Genomic DNA, 18,428 nt, shown 5'->3' on the forward strand with positions numbered 1-18,428 from the left:
TTTTTGACAGTGGTGTGGGCTTCAAGCTTCCTAAAGTGTGTGAACTCTTCATCGTTGGAGCGTGCAAGTTGAAGTCAAATGTGAAGGCACAGAGACGTGGTCATTCTAGTCATAGAGAGGTCTGATATTAAAACAGAATCGGCAAGGGCTCTGAGGGATGGAATCCTTTCCTCCTTTGCTCCAGGGGAGATGGAGGGCTGTTCCATCCTAAAGCAGTCAGCTTTAGGTACACAGACAACTGTGCAGTGAATCTTTGTGGCAGACGACTGTGAGCTCCTAGAAGGCTGCAAGATTTAGCAAATCAAAATCCAGAATGCCCAGGCACATCTGAATTTCAGATAACAATGTTTTAATATAACTATATCTCAAATATTGAATGGGGCATACTTATACTGAAAATATGACTGGTTGTCTGAAATTCAAGTTTAACTGGGTGGCCTGTATCTAATCTGACCTCCCCAGGTTTCACTTCTTCTCTGCGACTGTTCAGCTAGGGACTACATTTCCCAGCCTCCCCCATGGCTGAGTGTGATTGTGTAAGTTCTTGCCAGTGTAACTGGAGCAGAACCAAAATGTGCAACTTCTGTTATCAGTTGCTTAAAAGGCAATCAGTCCCTTGTGTGGACTTCCTCTCTCTTCCGCTCCTGAGACTGAGAACCGGACGTGCCTTCCACCCAGCGTTAACTGTCCAGGTGAGGGAGACACCTTGAGTGGCAGACAAGAGGGAGGGAACCTCATCGAGCAATGACCTTGGGGAGCAAAGCTGCCCGCCAACCTGGACCTCTCTCCTCTGGACCGTTAGGTGAGAGAGAAATAAACGCCTGTTTTCTTGGGGCCACTTTATTCTGGGGCTTCTTTGTTACAGCAACTTAGCGGGTACCCTGACCAACTCACTGCCCTTTGTTCCTTTCCTGTCCCACTCACTGAATCAGAATTCCTCTGTTACAGACACAGCCCGCAGACCAGCGGCCTGGTCACACCCCCTGACCCAAAGCGAGGGCTGGAGAAGGGGAAGGTAATTTGGTTTCCCCTCCCTGGGATAGAAAGTCCAGAATTTGAGGTTTGGCTTGGGCACAAATGAATCTGGTTATGGCCTCTCTGGAATATTCAAGAACCAGTTATGGATCTTCAGGACAAAGATGAGGTCTGCTGCAGCAAACTGCCCCTCCTGAAAAGTCTCTCTTCACTTCCTCCTCTCCTGCGGTTCATCATATAGGTGTGGGTGGTTCCTGGGCTGTGTCGGGAGAGTGAAACACTGAAAGAGGGGCACACACTTGGGAAGCTACCGTAATCTGGGAGCCACATCTCTAAGAACTCCTTTCTTTCTGAGGATGTCCAGAATCGGGGCATTGCTGGACTCCAGGAGCCCGGGCCAGGCGGGCAATGAACTGCTATTTCCGACAAACCGCCTCTGTCTCGCGTATGCTCCCCCGGGTTCTTGCGGCAGTAACCTTGGCAGACGGGACTGCACAGCCAGGACGCGGGGATGAGATGGAGGAGACGTGGTGGGGAGGGGCGGAGGGACTCACACGGGAGGACGGCCCCGGCCACCAGTGCCGTGGGAGGTACCTCTGTGATCTTCATGCGCAGGCGGTGGTTTTCCGACTGCAGGCCCTCGAGGCGGGATGTGCTGGCTTGGTTCACGCTGGTGACCGAGGTGGATGTTTTAGAATCTTCTTTCTTCTGATTCTGAGTGAACTGGAATCGTCTGTTCTGAGTCGCTGCATCCGGGTTTGTTCTCAGAGTGATGAGCTGAAAGGACAAAGGTGGGGTTGAGAAGAGAAGCCTGGGGTCCGCCCTCCCATCCCCCATCCAGCCCCTCCCAGCAGGTCCTGCACTGGAGGCAACACGGGGCCCCAGGAGGGACTCAGGCTGGGAGTCTGGAGCCCTGGGCTCAGGCCTGTCTCTGCCACTCGCTTTTGTGTGACCTTGAACTTCCCCTCGCCGAGTCTCGGTTTCCTTCCTTGTCAGCAGAAGTCTGGTCTCCTGACCCTGATTCTGCCCACATCCCAAACATCCCATAGAGCCCACCCAGGGCCCCTCAGGCCTGGCTCCAGCTGAGTCTCGCTCTGCCTAAGGGCTTGCTCCACGTGCAAGATAAACCCCGAAGGTGACAGTTGTGAAGACAATTGGGTGGACGAAAATGAAGGCGTCTGCTTGTGAGAACCACTGGTGAGTTTAGGGACAGACTGGTGACCAGTTCTGTCACTGGCAAAGGCATTTTTTAATAAAAGAAAAGGTTGCCACTTGACCTTGATCTTACTCATTTGTTCAAGAAGCATCTCTGGTTCGGGGCAGTACTGGACTCTGGGCTCAGTACTAGAGAGCAGGGGCTGAGGGAGCCATGGCCCCCGCCCACCAGGACCTTAGGTCCAGAGGCAAGGGGTGGGGTGAGGGAAGGAGTCAGACTTTCATCAGGCCAGAGGAACCTAGGGCAGCACCATGGTGCTGTGGGCTGGGCTCTATGGCAGGTCTGGGAGGATGGGGAGGGGGAGGGAAGGCCAGGGGGAAGACATGGCCTAGGCAGACGCAGGGAGGCCTGGGGCTCGGGGGCTTATGGAGAGGGCAGTTTGGATGGTGAACACGGCTCTCCAGGGAGACTGGAGGAGACTTAAGGGTCCTGAAAGCCAGCCCAGTGCTGGGGACTTGATCCTGGAGCCAGGGGGGCAGTGCGGAGCCACTGAGGTGACAGAACAGAGTGACACAGTCAGAGCTGGGCTTAGAGTCATCTGGCACCTTTTACAGGATGGAGAAGGTCAGAGGGCAGGCAGAGGAGTCTGGCATTGGCCTGAGCCTGGGCAGGTGTGGACAACTAGAGAAGGAAGGAGAACATGCTAGAGGTTTTCTAGGGCAGAGCTGACACTGCTCGGGGACTGACTGGGTAGAGAATGGAGGCGCCATGAACGGCCTGTTCAGGGGACAATGGACCCCGAGTGATATCTCCTCTCCCCTTGTCCAAGGCAGACACTCCCCACTCGAGCCAGTAACTCCTTCCCAGGTTTCTCTGTTTCCTGCTCTTCCCTTAGCCCCGAGACCCATGAGGTCAGGCTTCTTTCTACACAGACCAGCCGACTGCAGGGGCTCCTAAGAGCTCAAGGTCTCTGCCCGCTGCTGGGTAGGACAATGTTTGAAAAATACCCCTCAGGGGGTTCCTGAAGCTCAGCCCTTCAGATAAATGGAAAATGTAAGTGGCTGTTAAAATGGTTATTCCTTTTGACCCACTAATACTACTTTTGTGACTCTATTTTAAGGTAATAATTGGAAACAAGGAAAATGTGCTATGTAGAAAAAAAGTTCACTTATATAAAATCTGGAAACAACTGTAATGCTCACCAACAGGGGATCAACTGGATGAAGAAAATTATGGAACATCCTCCCTCAATCATAGTTATGAATGTGGGAAAATACAAAGGATAAAAAGTTGTGAAAAGGCAAACCAAAAAATGACGTGTGTGCTATAACTACAGCTATAGCTGACAAAGCATCGCTGCCTAACCATTAAAAAAAAGACTGGAAGGAAACACATAAAAATATTTAGTTTTTTAGTAAAAAACTAAAACAAAACATTAACAATGATTATTTTTGGGTGGTGGGACTATGTGAGATTTCTGAAAAATCTGGTTTTTACTTTCCTGCATTTCCCAAACTTCCTGTGATGTGAATTGTGTTCATCATAAAAAAAGAATGCATAAAACTTTCAGCAAGTGGAGGAAACCCAGCAATTCCCCCATGTGATGGAGTCGGAGTGCAGATGGAATGCAGGGCAGAATGGCGGTGTGGGTGGGCGGGGGCAAGAGCTGACCAAGAGGCCAGAGTGGCGAGGGCAGCCGTCGGCCCCTGCCCGTACCTTCGGCACAAACACCAGGCAGAGGGTGATGGTGCTGCAGAAGATGATGACCAGGGCCACGATGCAGAACTGCACGTTGGGCTGGTCCCGGGTCAGGAAGGAGACGGCGGCCCCGATGATGCACATGATGCCCACGTTGTAGACGCTCATGCCGATGTACTTGCTGTCGTTGAGGGCAGGGATGCTGACGTTGCGGGTCTCCCAAGCTAAGAAACAACCGAACAACTGAAACGGTGAACAGAAAGGGGACATGGTCACTGTCACGTGGTGGCACACGCTCGCTGCTCTGAGAAGCTGCCGAACTCAAGGTAACTCGGGGAGTGGTGGCTGGGGTGGTGGGAGGGCGGCGGGGGCTTTGCTCTTGGCCAGGTCTTCTGGATGTCACCATCTGTCCCCACTCATGACCTTGGGTTGAGTCTTGCTAAGGAAATGCAGACTGGGGGCGTCACAGCTGCCTGGTTGTCCTTCGCCCCCACCACTGGTTCATGTGCAGACCCACAGGAGGTCATAGTGGGAGGGAACTTCAGACACGATCTCCACCACCTCCCCTCGCAGAGAACACTGAGGCCAGAGAGGAGGAAGGGGCTTGCCCAAAGCCACACAGCAATCTGGCGGCAAAAGTGGACTGTGTCCCTACAAGTTCAGTCCAGTCTTTCTTCTGTTACACCAGGGAAAGCCCCTGTGTCTGAGACTTCTGCTACTCCCCAATGCACATAGCCACCCAGACTAGAGATCGCATTTCCTAGCTGTCCTTGAAGCTAGGTGCGGCATATGACTAGGTTCTGGACAATGTCATGTGGGTGGAAGTGGTGTGTACAAGTTCTGGGAAGTGTCTATAAAGGGAAAGGGTGTTCCTTTTCCTCCTTTCTAATAGATGGAGAGGAATGTGATGACTGGAGCTTGAGCAGCCGTCTTAGACCACAAAGTCAGCTTAGACCACAATGTGGAAGCTGTATGATGAAGACAGGGTGGGGGCACAAGATGTAAGGAGCTGAGATCCTAGGAGCCCCCACACCAGCCCTAGATTGCTTACGTGAGAGGGAAATTAACTATCTCTTTAACCATTGTTATTTTGGGGTTTCTGTCACTTGCAGCTCTGCTCCTAACCTATACATCTCTCAACAGAAATGGACAGGGCAGAGGTCAAACATGGTCTGAAGCAGGGTGCTGAGGGTTTAGCCTTTATGGGTGGTCCAGGGGGAGGGCCGGCTGTAGAAGGAAGTGCAGATGGAAGGTGGGGCAGAATGGTGATGCGGCTGGGCGGGAGGAAGGGCTGACCAAGGCTGCTGACGGCTGCAGGAGCTTCAGTCCAGCCCCTCCAGGAGGCCTTGCCCCAAGGCCCGTCTTCCCTCTGACCTCCTCACTGCAGCTCAGGACATCCGACAGCTCAGTGAGCCATTTAAGGTCCCACTGAGGGCCTATGTTTTCAGGTTTGATTTATTTGGCAGCACAATGCCATGTGGTAGAAGTGGGGCTTGACACACGGCCTGAGGGTCTGGAATCTGCTCTGCTGTCCGCTGGCTGTGTGACTCTGGGCAAGTCACTTCACCTCTCAGGGCCTCAGCTTCAATATGTGTGAAATGGGAATAATAATACCTGCCTCACAGGGTTTCTATCCGAGGATGGATGGCAAAGCATTTTGTAAACTGAAATAGCCCGTATAAAAGTGATTTAAAAGCCATTGTGTAATTGGCATTATTTTATACATCCATGGTTGTTTTCTTCTCCTTTTCTCTAAGTGTGTTATCTCACAGATTGATTTATTTTTTAAAAAATTCCTTTTAAAATGGGGACCCAGAAGCCCAGGAAGCAGATACTGAATGAGGGAAGGAAACCAAGGGCTGTTGAAAGCCTGCTTTGTGCCGGCTCCTTGCCGTGCGGCCTCTCCATCCCACAGCAGCCGTGCCCGCTGGGCGTGGCCGTCCCATCTCACAGGGAAGAAGCGGAGGCTGGGCGAGGCCGAAAGACCTGCCCGGGTCCCACGGCAGTGAGTGTCAGGGCTGGGTGGGTGCCTGGGACTCCTGCTCTCTGACAGGCAGTCAGAGCGCCCTCCTCTTTGCCACGCTGCCAACAGGCCACCAAGTCATCCTGAGAATCTCCACCAGGCATAACACGTGGGCATGTCTGGGGACCTGGTGGTTGGCTGCAAATCTCTGAAGAGTGTCAGGAGGAAACAGAGTAACTTGTTCTTAGGCCTTCAAGGAGGAGGATGAGGGTTCACGCGTACAAGTTACATCGAGGCAGATTTCAGCTGAGGACATGGAAGAACTTTCTAGAAAAACAACCCATCTGTAGTAGGTTGAATGGTTGCCCTAAAAGATATGTCTACACCTAATCCATAGAAACTGTGACTGTGACCTTATTTGGAAAAAGAGTCTTTGCAGACATAATTAAGGATCTGGAGATGAGATCATCCTGAACTATCCAGGTGGGTCCTAAGTCAAATGACAAGCCTCCTTATAAGAGACACACAGAGGAGAGACTTGGAGAGAAGAGATGGCCATGTGAAGACGGAGGTAGAGACTGGAGTAACGCAGCCACAAGCCAAGGAATGCCTGGAGCCATCAGACGCTGGGAGAGGCAAGGCAACATTCTCCCACAGAGACTTTGAGGGGAGCACAACTCTACCCTGATGTCAGACTTATGGCCTCCAGAACTTTAAGAGAATAAATTCCTATTGTTTGAAGCCACTAGTCTGTGGTAACTTGTTACTGCATTTGCAACTAATACAGCATCCATGGATGGCACAGGCCACTTTGAAGGGGGTGAGCTCCCTGTCACTGGAGGTATGAAAGCCGTGAGTGAATGAATACTTGTTGGGGATGCTCAGGGTGAGCTGGGGGGCAGGCCTGAAACATCTGACAGCAGAGTGAGCTTCCAGGGCTGCGCGTGCTCTTTCCAGCCTTGAAATTCTGTGGTTCCAGAGCAGAAGAGGGTAGGAAGCAGGCTTTTAGCCACAGACCCTAAGGGCTAGGAGGGCTGTGGACTGTTCCTTGCATACACTGGGAACAGCAAAGCATTTGTGCTGTCAAATACAGCTTGTATTGACATGATCCGGCTGAAGGTATTAGCTTCACTGGAAGACACACAGTCATCTCCAACCGCTTTTGGAAGTAGGTGGGGAAGATAATGAATGGCCAAAACATTACAGATGGAGCCAGTTTGAAGAGTCAATCTAATTCACTGTAATCGAATTTCACAGAGTGTCAGGATTGAGGCCATGGAGGCTGGAGGGATCCTAGGTGGAGTCTAGTTTCACTCTCTTTACTCAACAAGGGCCATGGAAAGTCAAGTCACCAATGCCGCATGCTTCCCGTGACGGGGAGCTCCTTCCTTCCTGGGGCTCCATCACGTCTGTGGACACTGCTCTGTGATAGAAAATCCTTCTCTACGTGGACTTGAGGGCTGCCTTCCGGCAGCTTTGCCCACCGATGATGGTTCTGCCCTTGGGTCTGTGCCACCTGTCTCTGACAGCTCTGGTGACCATGTCCCCTGAGTGTGTCCTTCTCTAAGCCCAGGACCTCTGGCCAGTCCTCAAGGTCCCAGTTCCACTCTGGGCACCTCCTATGGACACCTTCAGGGTCATTACCTCATGGGGCCCAGATTGCAGCCCAGTGGTCCACAAAGGACCTCTAGGGAAGCCACAAGAGGGTCTCAACTAGTATGAAGTGCGGGACAATCTTTGCCTAGGGTCCCGTAACACGTGCTCTTCTGGTGTGGCCCCTTGAAAGACGTGGGGTCCATCACTAACAGCGCTCTGGAGTAGCAGCAGGTCAGGGTGCATCTGAGTGGCACAAGGAACCCCAGTTTACTTGATCTTGGCAAGGGCTTCATGCTCGGCCTCTCAGCAGAGGCCACACAGAGGCAGAGGGTGGCTTAACTTTCCTGTGGAAAGATCTGAGGAGGGTGCAGTAGCCAGCGTCCCACCATTGGAGGGATTTAAGTGGAGGCATGGTTTGCACAGGACATGCAGAGAAGATTCAAGGATCCACCTGGGATAAGGTAGAGTGGGGCTGCCCTTTCAAGTCCTTCCTAACTTTGAAATTCCACAATTGTGTGAGGCAGGCTTGGTGTGTGATCTCTGATTTTAACAGAGGGGAGACTGGAAAGAGTCCTGGAACCAGAGATTGGAGGTTACCAGGTGGCCTCAGACAAATCATTTAACCTCTCTGAGCCTTACTTTCCTCATCTATAAGATGGGGATGATTCCAGTCACCTCCCACAGATTTGAGAGGACCCAGTGAAACGTGGGATGTGAACACGTGCTGGTGTAAACAGACCTCCATTCTGGGAGCAGTACAGTGGCGACTGTGCGGGACATTCACAGGTTTTGGGGTTACTCTCTGGTTAAGAACTTGATTCTGCCACTTACTAGCTGAGTGACCTTGGGCAAACCGAGCCTCAGTGTCCTCATGAGTGAAATGGGACATTATTTATATCTATCTCATAGGGTTGTTGTGGGAATGTAAGTAACACATGGCAGACACTGGGCCTGGCAGAGAGGACATGCTTAGTCTTGGGGGCTCTGTTTATTTTTATGTTGACAGAGGTCACTGGGAGAGAGCTCTGACAGAGAAGCACTCCCCCTGCCTCCTGCTCTGCACCTACCATGAGAAGCCCTTTGTAGGCATAGACGATGCCGAGCCAGATGGTCATGTGGCTGTTCTCACAGTGCTCCAGGAGAGGGCGGATGGAGATGTCCCGTCCTGCTGGGTCCGGCTGTGCAAAGAGAAAACAGAAACCCAGGGATGGCACTGGGCACACTTCCAGCAGCCAGGTCCCTATCTGATGGCCCTTTTCCCTCCCATGAGCCACAGCCAGTGCCACCACCCAGGAGGCCTTTTGAACCCCACCTCTGTGTTCCCTCGGGGCTGCCTTCTGTTTGTCGGTCATGATTCAGCCCTGCACTCCAGTTATCTGTGTTCTTCATGCCTTTCTCACTTGAGTCAGAGGTCCTCAGGGGAGGGACTGACTCATTTCTGTGCCCCTCGTACCTAGTACAAGTCCTGGCCCAGAGCAGGCGTCTGTAATGTTTGTTGAAAGAGTGAGGGTGAGAATGAGGCACAAAGTTACATTAGGAGGCCTTTAGGTGTCTCTAGGATTAACTCGGGTAGCGGGAGATATTTACTGGCTGGGCCAAGTACGGGGCTTGCCAAGCTCTTCTCAGGAGACTTTCCTGCCCACCACCTCCACTGAGGAATCAATGGTGGCAGCCATGTTATGTACCACATGACCTATCCTGGGCCAGAGGATAGGACAAGAGGTGGGCACCTTGACCCTAGACGGCCAATCCAGAGGCTTGTCAGAGACCTATGAGGTTTCCTGGAGCACAGTGCTCTGCCGGAAGAAGGGTGGTACAGACGATCCTCCCCAAGCGCAGGAATTTGAACCGGGAAGCTCTGGGAGAGAATCAGCCCGATGGTGGCAAGAAGAGAAAAAGACACCCAGGGAGTGGGTGTTTTTTCTGAATCATATGTTTTTTCTGAATCATTTGAGAGTAAGTTGCAGCCATCCTGAGCCTTCACCCCTAAACGTCTAGCATGTATTTCCTAAGAACAAGGAGATTCTCTTACATAACCACATACACTTAACAACTTCAGGAAATTTAACACTGATACAGTATATTATCTGACATATTTCAAATTTTGCCAATTGGCGTAGTAATGTCCTTTAAGGCAATTGTGGTCTTTCCAAAGCAAGATCCAGTCCAGGACCATGTATTGCATTTATTGCCATGTCTTTAGTCTCCTTTAACCTCAAACAATTCTTTTGCCTATTTTGGTCTTTTACGTCATTGATATTTCTGAAGAATCCAGTTTAGTTACTTTGTAGAATGCCCCTCAATTTGGGTTTGTCTGAATGCGTTCCTGATTAGATTCAGGTTATGCTCTCTTGGCAGGAATCCTACATGAGTGATGTTCTCGTCTCCTCAGTGTTCACATCAGGGGCACTTGATGGCACTCTGTCCCATTGTTGGTGATGTGAACTGTGATCATTTGGTTGAGGTGATGTCTGCCAGATCTCTCCACCTCAAAGGTACCGTTTCCCCTTGTAATTAATAAATAATTTGTGCGAGATACTCTGAGCTCGTCTGAGTATCCTGTTCTCCCACAAACATTAACTTGGTGGTTTCAACATCCATTGATGGTTCCGACCTGAGTCACATTACTTTGGTGGCTGCAAAATGGTGATTTTCTAACTCTATCATTTCAGTTAAATACTTGGCATTCTACTGTAGACAAGATCTTCCCTTTTCTCCCATTTATTTATGTATATCAGTATGGACTTGTGGGTTCCTTTTTAATTCAATGTCTTATAATCCATTAATATGATTATTCATTTTGATGCTCAAATTTTTCCAGATTTCACCAGTGGAAAACCCATCCATACTACCTTCTGTGTTTTTTCAACATGTCCCCATAATTTTTTTGAGCATTTTCCTACTTCTTGGAACAAGATGTTCCAGACTCTCCTCATTCTTTCCTTGCCCCAGCCTTGGAATCAGCCATTTCTCCAAGGAGTCCTGGTTCTTTTTAGTGGACAATGGTATTTAGAAGCCAAGATCTTGGCACTAGACACGCTCACTGTTCCTAGGGTATCATTACTTCTAGGCCCCTTTATCTATCTATCTATCTATCTATCTATCTACCTATCTATCTATCTATGTATCTATCCATCCATCCATCCATCCATCCATCTATGATCATTCTCTCTCTCTCTCTCTCTACCATCTATCTAAGTATAGATGAAATCCAACACCACAGTGTTCTTGCTTGCCCCCCTCTATTTCACATTTGCATCTTTCTTCTCCCACAGTGAGATCCCTGGTTCCCAACAACATCAAAATAGTCACTCATTTGTTCAATCCTATAATAGACAGAAAATAGTTTCAGAATTGCTACATCCATACACTACCAACAATCAAATTTACTAAGTAAAGTTGAAGATTTCTTTGCAAATCTGTTTGTCTTTAGAACAGATCCCACTGAGGCCATCTCATCAAAGACCTGAGTTCAGGCTGTTGTGCTCTGATGGAGTTGTCCTGTTGAGGCCCAGGGGGGCCTAAAGGGAAGGGCTGGGCACCTCCAGGGTCAATCACTAGGAAGAAGGGGCACTTTGGTGGGGTCCAGGGAGGTGGAAGGCAGGCCTTAGGCAGGTGGGGGATGGAAATCCTATTTCTCTTGGTCCTGCTCTCAAGGACCGGCCTTTGTGGCAGGCAGTGGCTCGGCTCCTGTGAGTTGGGGAAAGATGGTGCCCCCACATGGAAGCAGGAGGAGCTGGGAGCGGTGGGGCCTGTGGGCTCGGGTCACTGTGTAACCAGATCACCCAGCTGCATGCTCTCTCAGGCTTGATTTCCCTTTTGTTGTACCAAGTCACAGAAAGCCTTAGCTTGGCTTCTATGGTTCCACGGTCATTGAGTCCACATAGCCTGGAGTGCGAGAGGGGTGAGCGGGGTTCCCTGAGGCCTCTGCAATGGTGGCAGTGGGTACCGGTGAGAGACATCCCAGGGGAAGGTGATCTCCAGTAACCACAGTCAGAGCTGCCAGGCCTAGAGATTCCCCTCCACTGCTACCGGCCCAGGAGCTGGGCTGGATTCTACTCAGGATGCTGGGGGTTTTCTGTTGTCTTTCCATTATTTAATTGAGGAGACTGAGAAAGGACTTGGTCCCAAGGTCAACGGTGACTTAGTGGCAGAACTTGGATTTCTGCAATGTCTAACAAGCAGGCAGCTATCAGAATTCAGCAGCAGAGGCCCATTACGGTCATGCATGAGTAGCAAACCCATTAATGATGATAGCGTCTGTTGTTCTACAATGAAAGGCAATAATTTATGATGGGCTCTTAGATTCACTGTGTAGAGAGGACTGATTCTGTCAAATACCCTTGTTCAATGTAATGAAAACTCTATTCATGGGAAGCTGACGGTGGCTGTCTGGCTTGTACACCCCCAGGGACAGAGAGCCCCTTCCCTCCCACTCTTGGTGAGATGGTTGCACAGTTCTTTTACTGAACCAGAACCTTCTCCTGTACCTCTACCCATTGGTTCTCATCTTTCCTCTGGGGTTCCCCAGAATAATTCCAAGCTCCCTCCTTGAGTCTGCACACCTTCCTCAGGAGAGGGAGAGCTGCAGTGAGGGTACACTTCACCTCCCCCCACAAATCAACCTGGTCCTTCAACCTGCTCGCGTTTACCATTGATCTGTGGGCCTAGGGTCATTGTGGGCTCAGGTCACTGAGCAGTGGCGTTGAGCAGTCTGCCAGCACCGTTGCTGCAGACCTCCTCAGCTTTCTGGATCACTGCCTTCCGCTGGTCATTCATATGCTCCTTAGGGTTGACTGAGACCCCATCAGATGGTTCTCATCGAGCTGCTGCCAGCTCTGTCTTCCCCCTTCTGCAGCTGACATTCCAGCCTGGTTACCTTTGACCTTGTTAGTACCCCTCCTCCACCCACCGCCCCCCAGACTCCCCATCCTGGTCTGCTCCGACCTCTTTGAATCCTGAAATCCTAATTCTTACATCTGGTCTTTCAGTCCCCCACCAATCTCAATAAGCTTAAGCGCAGCCTGGGCGGCAGAGGCAGAGGGCAGCGATAAACCCAGGGCCCGTTGAGAGTTCAGAGAAGTCAGCGGCCCCGAGGGCGGGCAAGGCTGCTTCTACCCCACCTCCCAGGCGCTGATCCAGAAATCAGCCACAAAATCTCCGGGTCATTAACATCACCCGCACACAGCCCCAGGTCTGTGCGCACTGGACACAGGTCAGGGTGGCAGGGGCTGGAGGTGGTTTTAGGAGTGAAGAGGTTCAGGTACCCACGAGGCAGGGGGAAGGGGAGTCTGAATAGTCAAATGACCCCTGCACTGAATCTCAAAGCAGACTGTAAGAGCCATGGCTCTTCTTGTTTGATCCGTCCTGACGGTGCCTAGGACTGGACCTCAGAGTGGTCTGAGCGGTCACACACGTGGTGGAGATGAGCCTGACCATGTAGCAGGAGGGGCGGGGAGCCCCCGCCACCACCTGAGTGCTTACGTACTTGAAGTCGTTGTCGTGCACCAAAGGGCCGCTAGAGGGCACCGAAGAACCGCGCGGAGGGTCCCGTCCAGGGGCCGTGGATCATCCTCTGTCGGGGACACAGGGCTAATTCTGTGGCTCAGAGGGGCTGCAAGCGGTGAAGCCGTCAGCGGCATCCTGTGCTACTCTAGAAGGCACCCACTGGCCTTAAACGAGGCCAGATTTCCAGGCACCATGGAGGACCCGACCCACCCCCACTTCCGGGGCAGCAGCGTGGGAGGTGGGGGGGAGGAGGAGATATTGGGGAAGGCTGTACCTGGCCACAATGAGCACAGGACGCCAACCCCTGCAGATGCCACGCTGGGATCTCACATCAGGGTCTGAGCCAGGATGTCAGGCCCGCTTCTCAGTACAATTGTGGACCACAGCATCTCCATTGGCCTAAGAATGTTTTCCTGTTCTGGATGAGTGGCCTACAAGAACTTCCAACTTGCTTTTTTCTCTTCTTTGTTTCTCTTCCTTACTTGTTGCTCACCTGGGCCATTTACCTAAGTGGTCATTCATTCTTTCATCCATTCATTCAATACATAACTCTGAAGCACTATCATTTTCCAGGGACTGTGCTGGGCATGGGGAATGCAGCAATAACCAGGGCTGACAGGAGCCCTGGCCTCATGGGTCTCCCATTCTAGCAAGATTGAGACGATTCCAGGAGAGGCGGCCTCAGAGGGAGAGCGGGTTGACCTCACCCAACAACAGCTGCCCTGAGAACACCAAGAGCTGCTTGTCACGAGTGACGACAATGGGCTGGTTGCTAAGCTGTGCGCTCTACACAGTATCCCGCTGAAGCCTCATAAGAACCCAATAAGGTGTTGTACTCATTTTACAGATGAGGAAACTGAGGCATGGATAAGTTAACTAACTTGCCCCAAATCTCCAACTAATCAGCGTCAGAGCTGAGAGTCAAACCCAGGTCTGTCTGACTGTCAAACCAGTGTTCTTTCCTCCCTCACCATGTGCTTCCCCGGCCTGCCCTGCTTCTGACAGCATCGTGTCAGGTTCCAAGGAGACAGGGAGTACAGACCTGCTCTGTAAACCGTGAGGTGCCGCTCCGGGGAGGACTGACGATTGCTAAACGTTCGTTAGAGGCCTCCGCGATGCCCCCGGAGCTCTGCGAAGGCTGCGCTTTGGTGCTGCAAGCTGAACTCAAGCTGATAAAATGCTCTTCCTGTCTGACAGGGCACGCGCCCAGCAGAGACCACGCCTGTCCCTGACGGCCGCAGGTTGCCAGTGCTCACACCTGACTCCCGGCCAGCCGGCCGCAGCTCAGCGGGAGGCGTGCAGACGCTGCCTGGGAAAGCCTCCCCCATCTGTGCAGCCAAAGGAGAGCAGCTGGCCTGCGAGGCCCTCTGCATAATGCAATTATTCACAATGTAGGTCAGCGGCCCCTGCGAACATCCTGCTCTGTCAGGCCACACAAACGGACAGGCAGGGGGTCCGGGCATGTGGTGAGGCCTGCAAGGCCAAAGCCGTGGTCCTGCTCTAGACTTGCTGTGTGGCACTCGCAAGTGCCCGCCCTTTTCTAGACCTCAGTTTCCCATTTGCAAACGGAGCCCCTGGGTCAATGTACGGTACAGTGAATGTGAGCCCGAATAACTGAGGGGTGGCTGTACTTGTCCTGCATTCACTCATTCAGAAGCGACTCAGGTGGGTCTTCCTCACGTGCCCACTAAGACCGTGCACCGTGCTCGACGCGGGCGCTGGAGTGGAAGACCGACAGGATGCTGGCCCTCGTGGAGTGTGCATTCCAGGGAGCGCACGCCCCACGCGTGGACAAACCAGATGGTAGAGCCGTGAACAGAGCAGTGGTCAGTGTTCCTAAAAGGAACTACAGGCACTCTGAGGGGCACTCACAGGGCACTAACCGCCTACTTCAGATCAGATGGTCTGGGAAGGCTTTTCTGAAGGGGTGCCATTTAGTCTGAGACCTGAGCCATGACGAAGACCAGCTGTGAGAACCCGGGCCGAGAGCCTTCCTGGAAGAGGGAACGGCCAGTGGGAAGGACCTGAAACGGCAAAGACTTGGGCATGTTTTAGGACCCCAAAGGAGGCCAGTGGGCTGGAGTATAGTGAGTGAGGGGCAGCACTGCGCCCCACTTGATACTGTGCACACAGACCAGCCGGGGGAGCTGAGTAAAATGCAGATGGGGTCCTTAGGTCTGGGTGGGGCCCAGACGCTGCATTTCTAAGCAGCTCTGGGTGACGGGTGACGCTGATGCTGGTCCAGGGACCGCCCTTTTGGCAGCAAGGCCTTAAAGGATCTTCAGCAACAGGGTGACATTTGGTCCTCAGCCTGGCGGATCTTTGGTTAAGAAAGTAGACTCCCTTTGTCACTCGCACGCTTCTGACACAGAGTGACAGCTTAGCACAAGGGCACTTTCTCCGGAGGCCATTCCTGTCTCTTTTTTTTTAAATTTTGAAGTTGATTTTTGAAATATATGGTAAAGTTGGTAGGTTTTTCTACTGGAGGTGAGTATGTGTGTGTATATAAATGTGAGTTTGAGCGTGCGTGGTGGGGGCGGGGGAGGATGTCTGACCTTTCTGGGCTGTGCTTCAGAGTCTCCAGATGCTTCTCTTTTCCTGGAGAGGCAGGTGAGTCGACACTGTCTCTTTTGGGGGAGAGGGGGGTCTCATGCAGGAAGCCCACCAGGGAGGGGAAAGGGCACTGGGTTCAGAGCCCACATCCATCACTTGCCAGCTCTGTGACTTTGACCACATCTCAGCCTTTCTGAGCCACGATTTCCTCATCTGCAACCTCCCAGGGTTGGCCAGATGATCAAAGGAGGTAACTAGTGTGTTTAGCAGGCTTTAGAGACTAGAAAACCCGCTCCTATGTGTGAACCATCATCATTATCTCCAACTGCAGAGAGTCACAGATCTCTGGAGGCGGGAGGAACCTTCCAGATCCCTCCGGGGCTGGACTGCTTATCTTAACAGCAGCAGCCTCACATCTCTGAGGCAGCATAAGCTAGAAGCTGTTATTTTAAGGTAAGAATTTCTTTTTAGAATGTTTGATTACGAGTTTGGGTGAACTTTTTCAGAATCCCAGATCTGGAAGGGACCTGTGAGATCAGCCACCAGGGTTCCTGAATAGGGGCACTTCCAGCATTTTCTTCCTTGGAGGGGGTGCGATTCTTTGTTGAGGGACTGTCCTGTTCAGGGCAGGGCTCTCAGAACCCCTGGCCCCTGGGCACTAAATGCCAGGACTGCCCTCTAGTCACCGTGACAGCCACAATCTCCCTCCCCTGCCTCCCCATTTCCAATCACTAAGGAGATTATGTACTAATCCATTCCTCTTTTTACACATGGAGAAACTGAGGCCCAGAACAGGACTCAAAGCAAGTGGGTGACTGAGTGGACACTCACGTGTAGGTGTCCTGATCCTGGTCCCATGCCCTGTGCACTCGACCATGCTGCGGGTTGGCACGGGAGGAGCCGGCCTCAAGGGCGGCTCACCAGCCAACATTTATTGGCATGTCCGTCCACGGGTGCCGGGCACTGCCCCGTCAGCACCCTGGAGCAGGACTTATCCCGTCTGCTGGTGCTGGGCGCCCGGCACAGGTGCACCTCGGGGAGCATCCAGAGCGGCAGGCACGGGGTCCAGAGCTGCTCACCCAAGGCCCGCTGGCTATACCCTCATGGAGTCTTGCTTTGCAGAGGGGAGATGAGGTCAGGGAGGTGTCCGGGACCTGGCTGAGGAGGGCAAGGAGCCCGGGCTTGGCATTAGGATGCCAGCGGGCCAGCAGGACCCCTGCCTGGTCCTGTTCAGAGAGGCATCCTGAGTTGGACCTTGGAATCTAGCAGGAAATTCTGTGGTTGTGTGAGGACCATGACTGGGATGGGGATCACGTGCAGTAATAGGTCCCAACATTTTAGCCCTTTGTAGCCCATACAGGCGTTCATACCAGGATCTCTCTTTGATTTGTACCTCAGGGCAGTCTGGTGAAGAAGCCAGGAATTTTATACCCAGGTTACAGGGGAGGAAACTGAGGCTCAGAGAGGACAAGAGACTTGCTTAAGGTGACACAGCAAGTCAGAGGCAAAGCCAAGCCAGACCTCTTTGCTGCAAAGCAGGTGGGGACATCTCAATTTCTTTTGTCATTGGCCTGGCTGTGTTCCCCTCCCTGTGCAGTGGGCCTTCGAGGGGCCCCTGTTCTCCTTGGGCCTGCATCTGAGGCCTCTGGGGAAGCCCGGAGCAGGAGGAGCTCTCAGGTGTCGCCCAGAGGTGCTTGACTGGGGGGGCTTTCATGAGGCACACTGTGGACAAGGGATGGCTCCGCTGCTTCCCGGGCGTCAGCCCTCTAGTCTGCAGCTCCCGCCCAGCACGAGGGTGGCGGCATCACGCGCTCTTCAGCGAGCCTGACGGAGCTGGGCAGTGAGAGACCAGGGCCCAAACACGCGCTTCCCCAGGTGAAAAGACGACCCAGCGACTGGACACAGGGAGGTCGCTCCCACATCCTCGGGAGAGAAAGTCACCGGGAAACGTTGGGCACCACGTGGGGAGTCCCCCCTCGGCTCCAGAGCAGAGGAACTCGTGGCCCCAGGCCGTGCGTGGGTCAGAGGTGTGTGTTACTTGACCTACATGGTGTTTAAGATTTTTAAATTTCATGGTCAGTATCCAAACTCAGGTGATTTCACAAGAACACCCAGATTTCTGGCTTTTTTTGGAAATGAGACACTGGGCAGCACAGGACCTGCCTGTGCGCACAGCATCACTCATGAGCTGGGCACGTCCACCACCGTCCCACAGCCAGGCTGCCCGTCCAGCATGTCTCCAGTCCCTGTTCTGGAGTCAAGCGAATGCTTGGAAGAGCTTTTAGGTCTAAGGACATTTTGAAGCGAGCGTGCACTGTTCTTTCTGAAGTTGGCAGAAGAACTGAGGAGAGACCGAGCGGTGATTGAAAACCATCAAGGTGCGTGAGGAAGGCGCCCGCCCAGGTGTCCTTCAGTGTTGGGGAAACACTGCTGTCTGAGCAGCTGGAAGAGAACTCCCTTCCGGGAGAGCCACAACCGTGGGGGACAGTGCCCGCTCTGGGGAGGTGAGTGCTGCGGGCACCAAGTGTTCAGAGGAGGAGGAGCCACTGAGGGAGCCAGAAGAGGGAGCAGGGAGGGCAGAATCTGGAGGAGAGAAGCAGGGAAGACAAGGGAAGCTGGTTGGCCACGCGTTCCTTCCCCACAGACTTCCACACCTTCTGGAAGTTCTACTAACATCAGGAAATGCTTGACAGGGGAGAGGGGGACGCTGGTGAACCTGCAAAGGGGCCTGAGACTCACCTGCAGAGACGTGGGGTGGAAGAGAGATGGTGTCTGAGAGCCAGGGACTGGACTGAGCCTGCGAGAAGGCCTGGGAAAGGGCGCAAATCCCTAGCGGGCCCAGGACGTCCCCAGGCATCCCCTTGGGGGTTTGAGGCAATTCTTCCTGAATCTCAAGGCCCACAAGGCCCCAGCTGACTCTGGGATATACAGGAGCATGGCTTAACTATTCACACGGTCTCCCGATTTTTGTAGGAGCAG

The 18,428-nt window shown here is 52.6% G+C and overlaps 1 protein-coding gene across 1 annotated transcript in view; it reads right to left on the reverse strand.

The window, feature by feature from the left end:
- GABBR2 (gamma-aminobutyric acid type B receptor subunit 2) overlaps positions 1-18,428 on the reverse strand; it is a 352,821-nt gene that overhangs the window by 10,948 nt on the left and 323,445 nt on the right. Inside the window, exons 14-16 of the mRNA XM_058523624.1 lie at positions 8,456-8,566; positions 3,848-4,072; positions 1,570-1,752 (exon numbers count right to left, since the gene is read on the reverse strand). Of these exons, the coding sequence (XP_058379607.1) occupies positions 1,570-1,752; positions 3,848-4,072; positions 8,456-8,566 (519 nt within the window). The remainder of the gene's footprint in view (positions 1-1,569; positions 1,753-3,847; positions 4,073-8,455; positions 8,567-18,428) is intronic.

This window comes from Diceros bicornis, chromosome 28, assembly GCF_020826845.1.
Source record: "Diceros bicornis minor isolate mBicDic1 chromosome 28, mDicBic1.mat.cur, whole genome shotgun sequence".
Taxonomy (NCBI): Eukaryota; Metazoa; Chordata; class Mammalia; order Perissodactyla; family Rhinocerotidae; genus Diceros; species Diceros bicornis.